At 40.7% G+C, this 20652-nt stretch overlaps 1 protein-coding gene across 1 annotated transcript in view; it reads left to right on the forward strand.

The window, feature by feature from the left end:
- Positions 1-20652, forward strand: part of Tpd52l1 (TPD52 like 1) — a 96545-nt gene that overhangs the window by 70005 nt on the left and 5888 nt on the right. The window contains 4 exon segments of the mRNA XM_076927921.1: positions 10011-10113; positions 15577-15591; positions 17404-17442; positions 20327-20387. Of these exon segments, the coding sequence (XP_076784036.1) occupies positions 10011-10113; positions 15577-15591; positions 17404-17442; positions 20327-20387 (218 nt within the window).

Consider the following 20652-nt stretch of genomic DNA (forward strand, 5'->3'; position numbering starts at 1 on the left):
TCTAATTAGTTCTCGAATGCGTGTGTGTGTGTGTGTGTGTGTGTGTGTGTGTGTGTATGTGTGTGTGTGTGTGTGTATGTATGTATGTGTTGGATTGTCATTATTCCATTTATCTGCTGATGAATAATTAGGTTGATTCCAACTCTTGTTATAGTGAATAAAACAGCAATAAACTTGGGGTACAGATATCTCTGTGGTAGGTAGTGGGGTTCTCTGGGTATGAAATAGCTGGGTCATATGTAGGTTCTATTTTTAAGATTTCGAAAATCTCAGAACAGATTTTCACAATGGCTGCATTAATTTGCACCTCACCAATAGTGGGTACATATTCTTATCTTTCCACATCCTTTCCAACATTTGTTGTCAGATTTATTGATGTTAGCCATTCTGACTGGAGGGAGTTGGTAGCTCATATCTTCTGGGAATGGGCAGAGCTCTCCCAAAAAATGAGAAGCCTTTGCACACTTGTTACTGCTCTTTCTGATTCTGTAACCTTGGTGGTTGTTAATTATCATGGGATGGTGAGGCCAGGTGACTTGGCATTAGGATGGGACTTCTTGATAAATTAAACTATTTTTTTGTTAGGTGATCTTACAGAAAAAGGTTTTACCTAAGAGATTTTTTCTGTGTTGAGTATTAGTAGCTGATGGGCAATCAGAGGGACTTCCTCTCCAAATCCTTAACTTTAGTCCCAAATTCAGCCACCAAGACGCTTTGACTTTGAGTTATACATTTCCTACTCCATTCAGTGAAATATAAAGATCCTGGCTTCACCTATGTCTTATACCTGTGGGAATCAGTTCTCTCTGAGTTCTTTGCTCCTGGTAGCAAGAAGTACCAATGATTGACAGCAATTATTTCAATTTTCTCTGAGACACTAATTTCACCTGCTAGCTCTTAAGCACCAATGCCCAAGACCTTTTGGTGCTGTGTGAAAATGCCCTTTGTCTGAGGCTTCCCAGAGTAGGCACCTTGGTTTCCATGGGAACAGTTGTTTCTCTTTGCCTGCAGTGTGGCCCATCTGCCTTCCAGGTTTCTATGTGTGTGCACCCAAAACTTCATCTAGCTAGGATAATGGAGGACAAGATGGAGTCACAGGTATTTGACGTTCATCTCCAGAGGCTAGCTAACCAACCTTCCCTCATCAGACGATGACACATGTAAAAAAGAGACTGTTAACCACATGCCTATGTGCATTAATTTAAAATAAGTACCAGAACAACATCAATAGAGAAAATGTCTTGTGTCTGTATGGATATGGTACCTGCCAATAATAAATTTGATTGCCTATAGCTTAGGCAGGAAATAAGAGGTGGAATATCCTACAGGCAGAAAGGATGCTGGGATAGTGTCAGGCAAGAGATTTGCTAGGAAGATGTGACGAGACAGATGCATGGTACCTAAGCACAAGTTACCAGCCACATGGTAAAATGTAGATTAGAATAACTGGGTTATTTTAAGTTATGAGCTAATCAGAGATGAGCCTAGCTATATGGCCAAGGTATTTGTAAATATGTTTTGAGTCTACATCTTATTTCTGGGAGCACAGGGCTGGGAGGAAGAACCAGACAGACCTAACTTCAACAATCATATGAGCAACCTCCAGAAAAGGAGAGTGGAGTGTTAGGCACTAGAAGAAATAAGCTTGTCTATCAGTAATCTGAGCTTCTGTTTTTGCCTTTCGTGACCAATAGCAGTGAGTTGCTTTGATAGTGTATGACTGAACACACTCCAGTTCCCTGGCTCTGGTTGCCTCTGTATTTATTTAGGTCTCTTGGCTTCAAGCCATACTGATCTGAACTTCCCTCTGGGCTGTAAGAATAGAAAGGATTGTTTCAACTGATCTCAACAATCGTTTCAGGGATTAGATAACCAAATGTGGACTGAGGACCTTTCTGGCTGAAGATGGGGAGGAAGAGGAGGGAATATCTGTGCAGGGTGTATCCATAGTGTCAAGCTGTGAAGGGGGCAGGAAGAGGACAAGGCATCTGTATCCTGAATGTGGAATGACAGCAGAGAGGTTCCAGGAAGTGTTCTAGCCTAGTCATATGGGAAAAAAAATGGGTAATCTCTCTTTTCTCAAGTTTGAAGAAGAAATTGGTGTAGCCAAGCAGACTTCTTGGTGTAAAAGATGAATAGGACAAATTCAGTGCCTGGGGTTATGGAGTTTACAATCTAATCAGGAAGATAAGAGTTCTGTTTGTTTGTTTTTTGTGAATGATATCTAAGAGCACTGCAGGAATGTGACGTGGGATAGGAGCTTTGCCTGGGGATATTGCCCCTCTAGGGACAAAGCAGGGTTTCTAAGGAGTCCTCAGAATATAATCAGTCTAAGAGAGACAGGTGGTGGCTCTTGAGGGTGACACACATTGATGATGGTTGAGCAGGAGAGACGGCTCTACCCCTAGGGAAAGCATTTAGTTAGTACGCTTGCTCAGTTAATACAGTTAACTTTCTTCTGCAGGGGATAGAAAGCCATTAAAGGGTCCTAACCAGTCATTTATCCAACTAGAGCAAATAAATGTCCACTATTAGGCATATGTTACCTACAGGCTAATCTAGACCCCAGAATAATAGGATTGACATGGAGCCTACTTTTCATTTAGCATTGAATGGGAGAAAAATGAGCAAGAAACAATTAATGAAATAAACAAGCAAGGAGCTGCCAGGGAGGAAGGAAATACCAGGATGTTCTGTGAGGAAGCCAGCAGTGGGGGAGTGGCCAGTGAGAGACTTGGTGGAGAGGGTGGAAGTTGTGAGGATGGGGTCCCAGTCAGGAAAATCTTGTTCTAGACCCTGATTCCGGTTGAGACTTGAAAGACTGGAAATGTCCAGTGTTTAATGATCTACGGAAGAACTTTCAAGGATGAGAAAAAGGTAGGAACTAGCTTTTCAGTTTTGGTGAGTCAAAAAGCATCTCTTAAAAAGTCTAGACAATAAGTCTGTGGTGTGTTGAGATGACAGCATGGTCCCTGGGGCCTCTTGGGCCAGTGAAAATTTAATGCCAAGAGCTTTACATGCTACTGGAAGATTCGGAGCAGGAAATGACCTGGGTTGACGTACATGTATGAATCATTTCCACTAGATTATGTAATAGATTGTGGAGGGGTACGGGCGTTAGGATAAAGTGACAAAAATGTACCTTTGGCAGTCACACCATGCAACAGACCTAGAGCAAGAGGTTTATTGGGGGAGGGAGGAGAATTAAAGGGTGTCTCGGAATAGAGAGAGTGAGAGAGACAAAGAGAGGAGGAGGGCAGAGGAAAAACGGAACACGTGAGCTCAACTGAGAGCTACATGGGGTGACCCAGGCCTTTTTGGTGCGTCACCTGGCAGTAGCAGGTGATGACACGAACTGCTGCTGCTGCTGAGTCACTGAAAGGCAGGTTGGCAAGAGCGCCTACTTTACAACAGTGGTTGGGAATTGGAAAAGCATTTCCGAGTGTATTGTATGGGAGAGGCATGGAGAGCAGGGCAAGACGCTGGAGGTCAGTCTGACAAGAAGTCCCAATGGTTTGGAAGTAAATGCTGACGGAGGCAGAGTGATTGAATGAGACCCACTTGTACGCTTGGACTACACAGTACCGATTCCACCTGCCTCAGTGTCAGGGGAGCGTTGCTGTTTATCCCACAGGCTGCAGATATGTCAGCCTGGATTCTGTGTACACAGGGAGTAAGACCATGTCAGTACGAGGTTGAGTGATTTAATGAGTTAAATATTGTAGGCAGATGGTGTCTAATGCTTTGTTGGCCTGTCGTGACTCTATGCTATCATTAGGAAGACTGAGACACAGAGGTAGAGTTGACACTCAATGAATGACCCGTTTTGATCATGTTTGAACTACCCCATAAGCAAATTTTAAACTGAGAAGACAACTTGACAAAAGTTAAAGGCAGAGATGCGTGTGTGTGTGTGTGTGTGTGTGTGTATCTGTGTATGTGTCATTTTAGACATTTGCTTGTGGGTATCATTGCTGGTCTGGCCTTGGAGATTATTTAATAAGTCCAATGTCTGTGTTCTCCCTAACCTTTAAGAATAAAGCTGAACTCTTTTTAGTAGAGAAAAGCCAACCCCTTACCAGCAAGGAGAAATAAATTTATCAACTGTATAATTTTAGGAGAAAGTCTTCGACTAACCCTATTTCCTTGGCTGCTGAGGGATAGTGAAGGAGGGAACTTATTAATAATATGTTGGGAGGAGTGATAACAAAAATATTTCTCCCTGAATTAATTAAATACCACTCTGTTAGTATTCGTGACTTCCATTCTAGCACACGTTCTGTAAGATGAAAGGTGGAGATGAGCTGTGGCAAGTTAGCTGGGAAAAATTAGACTTCAAAGCACTGAAAAGAACTTCGACTCTCAGAGAACATGTGTGATTCCCAGAGGCGATACTTTGCATAATGATTAGGCAATCATGACCTATTTAGTTTGATTTATAATGAAAAGAGAATCTATGGTATGCTAATGAAAGATCTTGGCATGTTCTCTTCAAACTGCCATAGGACCCAAGTGAGTAAGAATGATTAACATAATGGACTCAGATTGTCTCCTTTAGAGAAATAGTTTAGGAATACAGGAGCAGGTCAATGGGTTATGTGTGTGTGTGTGTGTGTGTGTGTGTGTGTGTGTAGGAGGAGGAGGAGGAGTTGTTCTCATTCTTGCTCATTTTGTTCATACCTAGACTTCTTTTATTGCCTTTTGGGCTTCAAGGAGGCAGGGTACAGGTGGGTGGCTTAGAGTCAGTATGCCTGTTTATTTATTCAATGTTCGGCTTTGTGAACCCATGAAATTCTCCCACTAATCAACCTCTGTGCATTGTACCACAGGCCTAATGGTAGGTCCATAGAGGGTAGAAGGTTTTAAAAAGGAATTTTAACTCCTCCATTTTTTTTTTTTTTTTTTTTTGAAAAGCACAGGAACTAAGCTATACAGAAAGAATTCGGCTTAACCTGCAGCATTTCAGAAACTCACAGTGCTTGAAAAGGGAGGGTCAGTTTATGATTTATTTACTCTTTGCTGGTGGGCTTGATTTTTTTGGGTCACCATGGTCTGAATGATAATTGTCTCTCTTTTTGAGGAGCGTTATGTAGCTCTGCTGCATTCAGAAGTATTGATAAAAATTAAAAACCTAATTTTAAAAGTTGTGCATGCCCAATCTCCCTTGCAGTTAGTTCTCTTTACCTTCAGGGTGCTATTTATTACACAAACTGGAAAGTAGATTCTTTTTTCTAGATAGAAGTGATAAACTTATATTTTAATAACATACTTAGGATGCCTCAGAAGAAAATTATCCTAAGTAGTTTTGTGTGTATGTCCTTGATAAGATGTTAAAAATACAGTCATTGTGGGAATGCAATCTTTTAAATCTCTTCTTAGAGGACATATGTTCATGGTGTGAAATATCTTGTAAGAAAACACTTGACGTTATAGTCTTTTATTCTAGTTATATGTAGAAAATGCTAAAGTTCAAATCACATACTGCTTTGTCCTTTTGATTGATAGCGCTGCTTTTTAAAATCATAAATCACGTGGTCTATGTGAACTATCAAGAAAACCCGTTCAAAAGCCAATAGAATTCTTTGTATTTGGCTTGGAGAAGATCTCCAAAGTGATCTACAGAAGATGCCCTGTGTACTGGCCAAACAGCTCACCTGGCTGTTAAGCCCTTAACATTTCAGCCAAGCTCACTCAGTTTAACACCAAATTCAACTAGGACTCCACATAAAATTACAGGGTATGGACAATGTACAACCCCTGAGGAACCCTCTGTGTAGGCTGTGCTATAAGTGGTGCTCCTCAGAGCTTCAAGTACTCTGAGTTCAATAACCTATTTCTCATAGGACCTTGGTTGCTATGGTGTTGATAATCACTTCCCACATATAACTCCTTCTCACTGCTTTCCCCTGGAGATCTTTTTTGGCTATTGATTTTGGGTATCATGCAAAATGACTACTAACTATTCTTAAGAAACAGTTTCCCTAATGAGGAGGTGGAAAATCACACACACACACACACACACACACACACACACACGCACATATACATACACCTTAGAATTATGTGTGTGCACGTGCACACACATGCGTGCATTTGTGTGCATAGTTGCTTGTGCACACGTTTACACTTGCATGTGGAGGCCAGAAGACCTCAGGGGGTGTTCCTCAGGCTCTGTTCACCTTTATTTTGAGACAGAATTTCCTGTACATCTTCAAACTCTTAAAATATATTGTTATTTTCTCTACATAAAACTGGAGCTATAAAAAGCTGACCCAACTCATCTCGGTGTCATCTCCTAGGTGACGGGACATTATGGGGGAAGGGAGAAACTAGCTTTGTCACCATGGAGGCACTACACTCTTCCATCCCTCCATTCACCACATGTAATCTGAAGAACTCAGTTCTAATGGCCTTCAGATTTAACATTAAGGGCTCAAGGCCCAAAATTCAGTTCTCAGTACCACACATGTACATGAGGAAAGAAAAACAATTAATAATAATAAAAAGAACAAAATGGAGTTACCAGTTATTTCTCAGAAATAATTAGTCCTAGAATCTTTAATACTGCATTGAGCCAAGCACAGGCTGCACTGTGACTTTGAAATTAAATGTGAATATAAATGATACACAGTTTTCATTGCTGATAAATAAATGTCACTAACCCAGAAGTCCACAAATCCTCACGTGTACCTAAGTCCCGTTAGTGGGAGTGACTATAAGACAATGTAACGCTTACTGCTTACAATATGACCTTATTTCTAGCCAGTTTTAAGTTAAGCCATCAAATTCAGAGTGTCACACATGTTCAAAAAAAAAAAAAAACAAAAACCTCTCTTATCTCAAAATTCAAAGCCCTCTTAAACACAGTGTTAAACTACATAGAACATCCCACAGAAGTAAATATGCAGGCTGATTTCAAGAAGCTGTTAAAGCATGCAAGACTGACACATCAGAAGGAATTTTCTAGGCTAACTCAGCCCCCTGTGATGGTCATCCTCGTCACCGGTTTTTCCTCTGTGTACTTTGAAGTACCTTTCAGGCCACTTGAGTCCGGTGCTGAGTGGCTTCCTGTAAGACATTCCTCTCTTGGCCTTCCCACTGCCTTCTCTTTTCTTTCCCTGCCTTCCTGGCTAGGGCTTAATCCTTTTATGCTGCCATTCACATGGCCAAGGCTTCAAGAAGCTATGGCCCTACTGGATAGAGAAAGGTGACCTCTAGTCGTCCATAGAGTGCAGGCTTTTTAATCCCTCCAATAGAACACCGCCATTAACCTTACCCCTTCCTTGCCAAATTTAGTGGTATCACAAAGTGCAAAACTCGAGCAGAGTACCCCAGGTTTGATAGAGCCTGAAATCTTTGGGAGCAGTGAGGCAGCAAGGGTGGCTGAAGTCTAGCTGCTTTCTGTGAAAATTGAAATGAGGCAGCAGGGCTCCTTGCTGGGTTGGAGGCAGAGGAAGAAAAGTCGAAGGTGATGCTGGTCTCCCCTCTAATGGATTGCTTCATTTCCTCGCCACTGTGCATGCAAGATTTTTGTGTAGGAAAATTGCTTGATTTTTTTTTTTTTTCAGAATTGTGCTATCAGTGTTAGTAGGGAGAGTTCTAGAATAAAGCTAACTCTAAATCCTAGTCCATAGTGCATGGATATGTGTCATGTGCATTTTGTGCTTTTCATTTCTCCACAATGCCCTCATTCTGTTTTTTTTTTTTTTTTTAATCTACTTCTATAGATCTGGTTTCATGGCCCCATTACTACTTTCTGAAAAGTCTATCAGCATCCTAGAAATCTAATTGGGTAGGAAATTCCAGATTCTAGATTCTTTTGATTTGTTTGAAAATACAATGTCTTTATTTTCATAATTTTCTTTTTAAAATATTTTGGAGTGTGCGCGCGTGTGTGTGCATAGAACTGGAGGACTTGCAGGTGGTTGTGAGCAACCTGATGTGGGTGCTACTTGATGTGGTCCTCTACAAGAACAGGGGGTGCTCTTACCCACCGAGCTCTGTCTGCAGCCCCAAACGCTTCATTTTGAAGGTCAAAGGGGTTTCATTTAAACACTGTTGAGTCCAGTTCACTTAGTGTTCCGTATACTACTTCCGGATCCTTTTGAGTGGTTGCTTTACTCTAAAGAATCTCAGCTCATGCCATTTGGTGATTGGAGACCTCTAACATCATGTGATAATAATTGACATTCTTATTACTAATGTAAATGTAAAAAATAAATATATTTTGACTATGCTATCTTCAGAATTCTTCAGAAAAAAAATAACATTAGATTTTCTGGACGGCCCTTTCTTCCATCTTCTGACTACTCCTTTGCTGTGTGACCTGTCACCAGCCAGGGCTCCCCATACACGACCTGTTCTTCGGAGCCATAAACAAACTCCAACTCAATGACTTATTTGTAAAAATACTTTTGAAATTTACAAGTTCACAGCCAGGAAAGAAGTAAGGTTAAACTTCAATGTCTTAAGTGTGGCTGGTTGCCATTTTAATGTCTTTCTTTGAAATATAAGTACCTATAAGAAGTATTGTCTCCACGTAGCCACTGTGACTGTGAATTTTGTTAATGGTGATAGAACTTTTGGCTCCAAGCTGGCAAGAGGCTTCAGCCAAACCCCAGGATGAAGGAGTGTCTCCTTTCACTTCCCACATCCCCACAATTCTCCTTGTCCTTTTTCTTTCCTTATGATTTATTTATTTATTTTATGTATACTCGTACACAGTCTTCAGACACACCAAAAGAGTACGGCAGACCACATTACTGATGGTTGTGAGCCACCATGTGGTTGCTGGGAATTGAACTCGGGACCCCTGGAAGGGCAGTCAGTGTTCTTAAGGGCTGAGCCATCTTTCCAACCCCTCTCCTTGTCTTTCAATTCTGTTTCCTTGCTTACTATTTACAGCTCTAGTTGGCGGCATGCACCTGGAAAAGTGGAGGACTTAAAGGTGAGGTGGACTAAAGCCTCAGGCAATGGCCAGCTCTACTCAGAGCAGCAGACAGCTTATACTCTGAGGGTTAAGAAGAGTCACTCGAATAAAGTCACAAGGACAAACTGCACATGGCAAAAACATGTTTTTTTCCACAGAAGCACATGAATAACAATAGCTGAAGTAAACTCACTCCCATCCACTACCCCTGGGAGAAGCATGAAATTACATTCCAAGAACAATTCCGTGTTTTGAAGAAATCGAGGTCACAACACTGTCTTGGGGTTTTATTGCTGTGAAGAGACATCGTGACCATGGCAACTCTTGTTGAGTCCATTATCCTCGTGGTGGGAAGCGTGGCAGCATGCAGACAGACTTGGTGCTGGAGAGCTAGTGGAGAGTTCCGCTTCCGGATCCACAGGCAGCAGGCAAAGAATGAGATGCACTAGGCCAAGCTTGGGCTTCTGAGACTTCAAAGCTCAAGCCCAGATACTCAGTTCCTCCTACAACGCCACGCCTCCTCCAACAAGGCCACACCTTCTTGTGATGTGGTGATTCAGTGAAAAGCTACTAATTAAGATTGAAGTCCAAGGTTGCCTCAGGGCTCCTCGAAATCAGGAGACTCCCTTCTTTAGCAGGGCTTCTCCTTCTCTGTGCCCTAAGCCGCCAGCTGATGACCCTTGCCTATCCTGGATGTTCCTACCCTCAGACTCCCAAAACATTATAAGCCTTGAATCACCCTAAGTAAAGTTGATTTGCCTCCTGAGAGCTGGTCAAGATGTCGTTTATTTATCTTAAGTACTCACAAGGCTTCTGAACATCCCTCTGCTCCATCTCTGCTCCCTCTGCCCCCTATGGATTGCGTCAGCCAATGAGCCACAAGAGCTGGGAGACCCACATAGTGACACTCTCTATGGACCCGTTGTGGGGCCATTTTCTTTCAAACCATACCATAAAACTCTTGTCCTTTTTTTTTTTTTTTTTTTCCCTCTTGGAGTTTTCTCATAAGGTTCTCAGAATTCTCACGACTCCATTCTTGGACTGCGTTCTGACTCTTATCATGATTCTCTTTTAATTCTAGGTACAAAAAAAACGCACGAAACCCTGAGCCACGCCGGGCAGAAGGCAACAGCAGCTTTCAGTAATGTGGGAACTGCCATCAGCAAGAAGTTTGGAGATATGAGGTAAGTCGGCAGAAAAACACAGGAACCCTGCCAAAGAGCACTGTGTATAGGGAGGTTATTCTTTAATTGAATAATTTAATTTAACAGAAATACATTTTCACATTGGGGTATTTTCTGTTTGAAGGTTGATTTAAAAGCCTAGCCCCAACCATACGCTTTCTCCCAATAAATGCAGAAGGTAGAGGGAATGAGGAAGGGTTTCAGAACAACCCAGCACACGAAGAACCTGGCTGGTTTTTATTAACTTTTCCCTTTGCCGTGTACAGAAAAGGCAATGCCAGGAAGAATTCATTTTGTTTCATAGTTTCAAGGTGTAGTCCATCCCCACCAGGAAATCATGGCGGCAGCAGGGGTTTGAGGCAACTGGTTGCAAGGTACCCCTAGTCAGGAAGTAGAGCAGAGCGGTGAACTTGGAAGCTCTCCTTTTAGTCCTGGAGCCACTGGCTAGTGAGAGACACATCCCATAATAACTCTAAATCTAATCAAATTGACAATGGATATTAAGCATCATATGGAGGAAAATATTCCGTGGAATCTACTCAGATAAATTATTGTAGGTTATATATTTGGATTCAACTATCTGGTATATTTTATATTGTACAATGATACTATTTGTCTTACACTTCTGGTGGTTTTCTTTCTTTCCTTTCCCAGTATATCGATACATACATCATCTTACCCCTTCATTTATAATGACCGAATCACCACATAGTATACAACAGCAGTAAAAGCTGTAAGTGACTACTCTCTGAGACATTTGTCAGTTTACAGAGCAGAAGAGGACATGAAGATAGACTGTGAACTATACCTAATATTCTTACTGTAGAAACAGGGTTTCTATATTCACAGTGTTATATAGGATATTTTTATTTTTTAAATTATATGTATGGGAAAGGTTCCACAATATTACTGTCATATTTGTATTGTTTAAATACCTGCTGATTTATTTTGAATTTGACTGATGTGGCTTAGGAGATCCTTCTTTAGAAGTCAATTTTATTTTTCTCTTAGACTCATTTTTTTTCCTAGAAAAAAAAAAAAGGTTTCTCTGTGTAGCTCTGAATGCTCCAGAACTCACTCTGTAAACCAGACTGGACTTAAACTCAGAGATCCACCTAGCTCTGCCTCCTAAGTGCTGGGATTAAAGGCACACACCACCAGTGTCCACCCCAAATTATCTTTTAAGTTGGAAAGTTTTAAGTTTCTCCTTAAAAAATTTATGTGTATGTTTATGTTATAAATTTCTTAAACTATTATTTCTTTGAAGCTTTGATCCCTAGAAACAAATATTCATGTCTTTGTATTTAGTTCTTTATATCAAAGGTTGTTGGATCATGTTTCACATTCATTAATCATTTTAACTATTCATGTGGATAGTCAGTTACAGATGGAGGTGGACACTCTCCATTGTTTTATCTTCATTTTTATTAATACCACATTATCAAAAGACAGTGAAAGCCTTCAGAGGCATCATGTGATTTTGTATTATTAGTTACTTCTAATTTTATTAAGTTTGAAGTCGTATCAGTGGTATCAAACTATTTATTTGAACAAATATCTCTTATACAAGAAACACCTTTCTGCCCCTTGTATATGACAAAATATATTTATTTGGTCCTGTTAATGAAGTTTGGTCTTTACATGTGCAGTTGAAATCTTTCTCTTGAACACTAGAACCTTATACAACACTGCCAAGTAGTGTCCCTCCATCTTTACGAGTCCATAGAAACATCTCTGAAGCATTTTAAAAACATGTTTTTCCAAATTGCACTTCCCTAAGACTGTGCTCAGAGGGGCTCGGGTGGAGGCTAGGAACCTGCCTCTGTACCAGGCATGTGGGACAGTGACTGCTGAATGCAGTGGATCCATCTTCTACCTGAATGTGTTCCCTTGTGAATTGTGGAGGAGAGGAGCATGGGCTGGGCTAAGGCTGTAACTCAGTAGTGGAGGGCTCACTTTGCTTACATGAGGGAGCTCTTGGGTTCCATCCAGTGAAATCAAAGTGAGGGAAACCCAAGTAGCAGCATCATTGGGGTATTACAGAGCATGGCATGTACTGTACATTTAAATATTAGTTTGATCTTTACTATATGCCCATCTCAAGGTGGCCCTTACATGAAGGAAATCAGGATTCACCTCTTGTTTGTTTCTCTAAATCGTGAGGAACAAAGGTTGTTGCAAGAGAATGCTCGTATACTCTGGTTCGTATCGTGCCAGGGTATGATAACCAGTTGTCACCAGCCTTTACTCCTGTTTTAAAGTGCTTTATTTTTGGCACAGTGCCTAACTCATGTCCCAGGAGTTCCACACTGTTCATTAATTACAACTTTATATAAAGATACACAGTTTTTATTGTGCAGTGGCTGTTCATACACTAGGGTTATGTCAGTAGTAAAGCAGTTGCCTAGCACTTATGAGCTCTGGGACTCTCGCCTCATTTCCAACAAACAGTGACAGAAAACCTTGGGACATGCAGTATATGTTTCTAGAGATTCAAATATAGTTCTGAAAATTTGTCTAACATTGAAAAAAGTCAGAAATATATTTCTAGTTTTTTATCAAGTACTAGAAAGACTTTTTAGTTTTCAATTTTAGTTAAACAAGTAATGTGTACATGCTATTTAAAAATCTCTCCAGGTCAATACCCTCAAGTGAGAAAAAAAAGTATTTACGTTTTTGTGTCAGTTTATAAAATTGTAGGAAATGTTAAAATATATTTTACTTTAAACTTTCTGTTGTTTTTTTCCCCACTTGGTTTTGGCTTCAAGTCCATGTCCTGTTTTTTGTTTTGTTTTGGGTTTTTTTTGGATATTTTATTTACATTTCAGATGTTATCCACTTTGCCCATCCCCCCACAGAAGCCCCCTATCACATCCCCCTTCCTCCTGCTTCTATGAGGAGGTGCCCCCACCCACTCCCACCTCCCCGCCCTCGATTCCCCCACACTGGGGCACTCAGCCTTCTCTGGACCAGACAACCCCTCCTTCAGTTTCTGTCCCACACTTTGTCTCCATATTTGCTCCCATGAGTATTTTGCTACTCCTTTTATGAAGGACCGAAGCACCCACACTTTGGTCTTTCTTCTTCATGAGCTTCACGTGGTCTGTGAGTTGTATCTTGGGTATTGCAAGCTTTGGGGCTAATATTCAATTATCAGTGAGCGCATACCATGTGTGTTCTTTTGTGATTGGGTTACCTCACTCAGGATGATATTTTCTAGTTCCATCCATTTGCCTAAGAATTTCTCAAATTCATTGTTTTTAATAGCTGAGTAGTACTCCATTGTGTAAATGTACCACATTTTCTGTATCCATTCCTCTGTTGAAAGACATCTGGGTTCTTTCCAGCTTCTGGCTATTATAAATAATAGCTATTGCTGTTATGAACATAGTGGAGCATGTGTCCTTGTTATATGTTGGAGCATCTGCTGGGTATATGCCCAGGAGTGGTGTAGCTGGGTCCTCAGGTAATGCTATGTCCAATTGTCTGAGGAACCACCAGACTGATTTCCAGAGTGGTTGTACCAGCTTGCAATCTCACCAACAGTGGAAGAGAGTTCCTCTTTCTCCATATCCTTGCCAGCATCTACTATCACCTGAGTTTTTGATCTTAACCATTCTGACTTATGTGAGGTATCTGAGGGTTGTTTTGATTTGCATCTCCCTGATGACTAAGGATGCTGAACATTTCTTTAGGTGCTTCTCGGCCATTCGAGTTTCCTCAGTTGAGAATTCTTTGTTTAGCTCTGTACCCCATTTTTAATAGGGTTATTTGGTTGTCTGGAGTCTAATTTCTTGAGTTCTTTGTATATATTGGATATTAACCCTCTATTGGATGTAGGATTGGTAAAGATCTTTTCCCAATCTGTTGGTTGCCATTTTGTCCTATTGACAGTGTCCTTTGCCTTACAGAAGCTTTGCAATTTTATGATGTCCCATTTGTCAATTCTTGATCTTAGAGCATAAGCCATCGGTGTTTTGTTCAGGAACTTTCCCACTGTGCCCAGGTATTCGAGGTTCTTCCCCACCTCCTCTTCCATTAGTTTCAATGCATTTGGTTTTATATCAAGGTCCTTTATCCACTGGGACTTAAGCTTTGTACAAGGGGATAAGAATGGATCAATTTGTATTCTTCTACATGCTGCCTTCCAGTTGAATCAGCACCATTTGTTGAAAATGCTGACCTTTTTCCACTGGACAGATTTAGCTTCTTTGTCAAAGATCAAGTGACCATAGGTGTTTGGGTTTATTTCTATTTTATTGGTCTTCCTGCCTGTCTCTGTACCAATATCCCCTAGAAGTTCTTTTGTTGTTGAGAATAGTTCTCACTATCCTGAGGTTTTTGTTATTCCAAATGAACTTGCAAGTTGCTTTTTGTATCTCTATGAAGAATTGAGTTGGAATTTTGATGAGGATTGCATGGAATCTGTAGATTGCTTTTGGCAAGATGGCCATTTTTATTATATTAACCCTGCCAATCCATGAGCATGGGATATCGTTTCATCTTCTGAGATCTTCTTTGATTTCTTTCTTCAGAGACTTGAAGTTCTTGTCATATAGATCTTTCACTTGCTTGGTTAGATTCACACCAAGGTATTTTATATTATTTGTGACTATTGTGAAGGGTGTCATTTTCCTAATTTTTTAAAAGTATGCTGTTACCCTATATCTGTCTCCATTATACTATAAAATTCCTCTGTGTGTTCCAGGACCAAATTCATGACCATGGTCAGTCTTTTTCTCCATTTGTAAATAGCATTAGTAGTATTTTCTCCACACGTATGTTGAAGTCATGTGATATCCATGAGGTGAAATCTGTTGGGATGGTTCTTATAACAACATTAGCAACCTTTCACCAGTTCTCAGTGAATCTGTCCAAACCATGATCCAGTGGAGACCGAATGTTCAGAGGAAGCATATGATGGAGCCTTGCCATCAGTATATTGCTGTGGCAAAAGCAACTTAAAGAAAAATTTTAACAGAGTGTTAAACAAAAATCTTTAAGACACATTGAAAAGTCAGCACCATCAGCTGTTGTTTCTATGTCTGTGGATCCCACCAACCGCAGGTTGAAAAAGTATTGATTCATCTTTATTGAACATGTACAAATTTTTGTACTAAGATTCTCTAAGTAACAAGGCATGGCAAATGCTATATGACTTTTACCCTGTGATAGGTATCACATGTAATGCAAGTAATAAGTATAGAAGCTATGTGCAAATACTGAGGAACTCTTATCCAAACCTTAAGTCTCCAGGGATATCCATATCTACTCTGGGTCCTGGGACCTTTTCCTCTCAGCAGGCACAGAGAAGACAAACTGTGTACTCAAAAGAACAGCCAATGGAGTTGCTTAAACCTTTCCTTTGGGCTCCTACAAAGGAATAAAAGCCACAAGGGGACATTTGTTCAATGTCTATGCTAACTCTGCCCTATTCTTCTTTCCCATGCTGCCTGGCTGCAGGTCTCACTCTATTGGGTAAGCACACTATGTTGAGTGTGTGAGGCTGTGTGAGAAGGTCTGTAGCTTCCTCCTCCCCTGCCAGTCCCTTCTACCCAATAGCTCTCAGCTCCCTTCATGCTGTGCCATGACCAGAAAAACAAGACCATTTTCTGGAGCATCCATGTTAACAAGGAAGCGGCCAGTTGCTCATCACTAAATCCACTGGTGTTCATTTAACTTGTGAATCTTCCCTACTGGTTTCATTTGCTGGGCAGTCTCTTAGCATGAGATTTCTTCTGTCTGCACCATTTCTTCCAACACTGACTTGATCCTTAGTATACAAAGACATTAAGAAGTCGAGGTTGTTTTGTTTTGAATAAAACTTGTAGAACGTGGAGTTGAGAATCAGAGAACTATTTCCTCTATCACTGGTCTTTGAATTTAACTTTGGCACACTGATGTCTGAACTTCAATTTCTACATTTTTACTAGACAATACTTACCTTAATAAGTTAGTGCTTTTCAGCCTGACTGACAGGCCGCCCCAGTAAACCTCTTTTATATACTTTTTAATTCAGCTTGAATTGGCTTATTTCATCAGCGGAGAAAACCTATCACCAAGGACTTCAACTTAAGCCCTTTTTCCCCTTGTAATCACAGTATGAATGTAGTCCACCCCCACCACACCCCACCCCTCTCCCCAGATTGTATTTAATGAGATGAGTAGATTGTTAATGCTGAATTTCCTGTAGTACTATGTTTTAAATGCAGTTTCTATATATAGTCTTTGAAAGGCTACAAATGCTGCCTGAGTGACTGTTGACATTTCAGTAGACGGCTGCCCATCCCAATGGCCATAGTTAATAGTTTCTGGGATGTGTGATCCAAAACCTGTTAGCTTATAGGGCATTGGTTTTCAACCTTCCTCATGTTGTGGTAACGCTAAACCATAAATTTTTGTTGCTACTTTATAACTGTAATTTTCCTGGTGTTTTGAGTCATAATATAAATGAAATCTGTGTTTCTGGGTGTTCATAGGCAACCCTGAGAAAGGCTTGTTCCATACAAACAAGTTGAATACCATTGTTCTCAGAAGAGAAAGCAGGGTCTATTTAAAATGTGGCTGGAGAGCAAGCCCTAGCCCAGGACAATGGAACCCAGTTTGCTTCTTCCTACTGTCTCACTCCAGTTTTGGAGAAAACTCAGTAGATAATACCACACGATGAAAGGGGACATGATAAGTCAGCTACTCTAAGATTAAGATCCTGAAACTCTCAGGTGTGGTTATATTTTTACCAGTTGTTCTTGACAATTAGTCTAGAATGGATGTAGAAGTCTTCTCCTTCTAGCTGGTGTGTGTGTGTGTGTGTGTGTGTGTGTGTGTGTGTGTGTGTTGGTTGTGGGGGTGAACTGTGTTTACCTAGCATGTGCTTTCTTGGGAGCCTTTCCTTAACCATTTCCATTCCTCTGGACAGTTTCTGTACAATGGATCATTGGCATCTACCCACCTGGCTGTCTTTCCTGGGTGCTGCTCTTCACTCTTGCCCAGTGTGAGAAGGAGGTGGAGACCAGGGTCAGGCTGAAGGATTCCTTCCTTTCCAGACTTCCTGCAGTGCCCCTAGGAAAGAGAGCAGGCTTTGGCCACTGCTCATCTATTTTTGCTTGTACCCTCAGAAGCTGACTGCGACTACTTATGCCAAGGGAAAACAAATAGCATCTTGGTTGGGTGGGCAAGGAATACTTTGGATATTTAGAATTGCTGTTTTAGAACTGTCCATCCAGGACTTTTCTACAAACCTAAATTCTGCTCTCTTCTTCTTCCCTCCCTTTAATGTGCTTTGTCCTGAAGGTCCTCCATCCGCCATTCCATAAGCATGCCTGCCATGAGGTAATGTGCAAAAAATACTCACGTCATTTTAATGCAGAATGTACTGAAGCGTTTCTTTATTTTACTTGTGGCCTCCTTCCCCATATCACTTTATGTGAAAGGAGTTACGTTTATGAAGTGACGTTTATGAAGTAACATTTAATAGTTATGTCTCATGTTTCTTTCCAACTATCTTCAGGAGGGAAGGTGGCCACTTGCTCTGGGCTTGGGTTTCTGATACACACTTGGCTATAAATGCAACTCTTCCTGAGACCAGAGACAAGGGTTTTGCCTATATCAACCATTTCCTTACCACACACTGTAAAGAATTAAGAGCTGCTTTGCATGAACTTATGAGGCTAAAACATAGTTACATATATGAAGCACTAACAAGAGGTCTGTAACATTCTAAAAACATTTGCATAATTAAACGTAAACCTAGGAGAGAAGAGAGAAAGAAAGGGAGACTCATAGGGTGGCATTTCTGTGAAAGAGGTCATTAAGATTTTGAGATCAGTTGTCTGCCGAGTTTAACAATGACAGACCACTACAATCCTGGATAGATTACTGGTGAGAAACATGGCTTAGTGATACGTTATGATCAAAACAAAATTCCTAGCGGTAATAATCCAGAGGCATGGATGTTCACAGGGTAATGAAAAGAGGCAGGTTGTAGCATAGTTCTGCCAACAATCAATGTTACAGCCATGCTAAAACCATTTCACTGATATCTGATTGCACTGTATTAGGGGGGGTGGGAAAGAGGCTGGAACCAGGTTTGCTGCTTTTCCCATGATGCTCTAGCAGCCTGGGCTCCTGTCATTGTGGAATAGAGGAGCACATCAAGCCTCTAGACCTTCCCACACCTCCGTCTGAATTTGGACACTCTTTGCTTCATAGTGTACGTTGTGATTTAGAGTCACACCGAGGGAATTCAGTTTCTGAGACCCTGGGAACCAAATCCTTCCTAGGGTCATTTGTAGTACCAAAAGTTTATAGCTGTACATGGTGTAACTAAATTTGATTAACCAGCTCTCCGTGTCCTTCAGCGTGCATTCTCGTATAATTTAATTAGGGAAATGTTTATTCTTTAATGTCTAATGAAGTCTCTTCTACACTGGGGATATTTGCTCAATTAGTTGGTTGGGAAATTTAACCACTGTGTTTGGTTTTCCATATTTGGTAGAAATAAGATTGCTTAGTTCATCTTCAAGCAAATTGTTAGCAGCTCCCATAAGGAACCCAGGCCGAGTGGTCTAACACAGGGCTTGTATGTAGCTCTTTGTATGTAAGCTCTAAGCTTACATCTGGGTGTCCAAAGAAGGATTGCAAAAAACAAACAAAGTTTCACTCTGTGAATCAAAAATCCATCTTGTGGGCTAAAGGTCAAGTGAAACCTCATGAACTTCCTGAAGTTAGGTCTGAGAGGCAAATAAGTTTACTAATAATCTACATAGATGCACAAGACATCCATCTTATCAGTCTATCCACTGTAGGCCCACATAAATGATGGATGTCATGTAGGCAGGCTCAGACAAATAAAGCCCAAGGAGAAAATGAAGTACCACACTATATAATTTTGAGTCATATAAATGTAATTTCACCACAAAACAGGGTTATTATGAACGATTACTCACAGGGACTTGACTAATATTTGAGTCACGAGCAAGGTACAAAGCTATACCCTGCAGCCAGAATGGAGGTACATTTCTATCCATGGAGACTGACAAAGTTGCAGGAGCAATCCTACACAAAGCCAGAGACCCAGAGAATATATTTTGCACACTGGTTGCCTCTTGACCATCCTAGAGACATGGCTCATGCCACACTTTATAGCGAAACCCAAATGTCCTATCCATACTCCCTTATCAAGAGTCTCTAAGCTATTCCTCCTATTTTATTGTCCTCTGCACTCAAGAACAAACAAGCAGCCTATCAAACTTAATAAAATCTAATTGAAATATTTGTGAGCAAATCCAACAAAGAAAGCACCAAATGACTGAAGGCCAGAAGACGGAAGATAGATGATACAATATTTGAGTCATAAATAAAATGCCTATAAGGTAGAAAGGCTCCATCTCCTAAGAGGATGGGAAAATTATATATATGTGTATATATATATATATATATATATATATATATATATATATATATAATGTCAAAGAAATGATTTAGAGTTGATGAGGGTGGGGCATCCACCATAAAACAAGGAGAACATCAACTTTCAGAAACGCCACTACCTGCAATTTGCCAACATCATTATTTTTTGAGGCACAGAAAGAAAAAAAAAATCCAGGAACATTCTTTTTCTCCTTGAGCTATTTCTTGTCTGTCTTGTCTCATATTTACTGAAAAACAAAACAAAAAACAAACAAACAAAAAAAATCCTTTAATTTTCCAAGTTGGAAATCTTTGTGCATGACATTTAAACAGATCTTCCATTGTTCACTAAAACAAACAAACAAACAAACAAGCAAACACACCGAGTTAGGAAGAGGACTGTTGCGGCAGAAAACAAAATTAGCTCTCAGTCCATTGGCTCCGAGGAAATGACTTACGGAGGACTCTGGAGTCCTCATGAAAGTGTACTGGGTTCTCATGCACCACTTAAGTTCCTAACACTATCCCCCCATATGTGAACTTACTACAGTTGGACCATCTCCATGTGCTATGTTATTTATTGCACACGCAGGTATCTGACGATTTTACTTCAAAATATGCGATGCCTTTGTTTCTGAACCTACCTGGGCAGGAATGAAACACACTTTAAGACAGTTGGTACAAGTCACAAGCTGACAGCCAGCTCTGGTGCAGAAGCGCTATTTACAAACAAGAACTGAAAACCAAACAACATGGTTACTGAGACACCGAGCCTTAAGAGCTGACCTCTCTTTTCTTATTTTAGGAATTCTCCTACTTTCAAATCATTTGAGGAGAGGGTTGAGACAACTGTTACAAGCCTCAAGGTACAGATGAAGTGAATTATGTCGGATTGGGTCCATTTCATCAGGACAGCCTCCATCTGTCCTGTAGTCATTACCTCCATCAGTGCTGTAGCAAGGCAGGGCCATCACCCTTCTGTGTAGCTAGGAAGGTAGATGCACTTAAGGATAGACCTTTCCTCCATAGAGATCTATGGGTAAGATCAGCAGCAAAGAGTATTCCTGCATCCTTAGAGTTGATTATAAACCACTCAAAGATAGATTGCTCATGAAAGCGAATTGGGTTCTC

This window comes from Arvicanthis niloticus, chromosome 30, assembly GCF_011762505.2.
Source record: "Arvicanthis niloticus isolate mArvNil1 chromosome 30, mArvNil1.pat.X, whole genome shotgun sequence".
NCBI classification, from domain to species: domain Eukaryota; kingdom Metazoa; phylum Chordata; class Mammalia; order Rodentia; family Muridae; genus Arvicanthis; species Arvicanthis niloticus.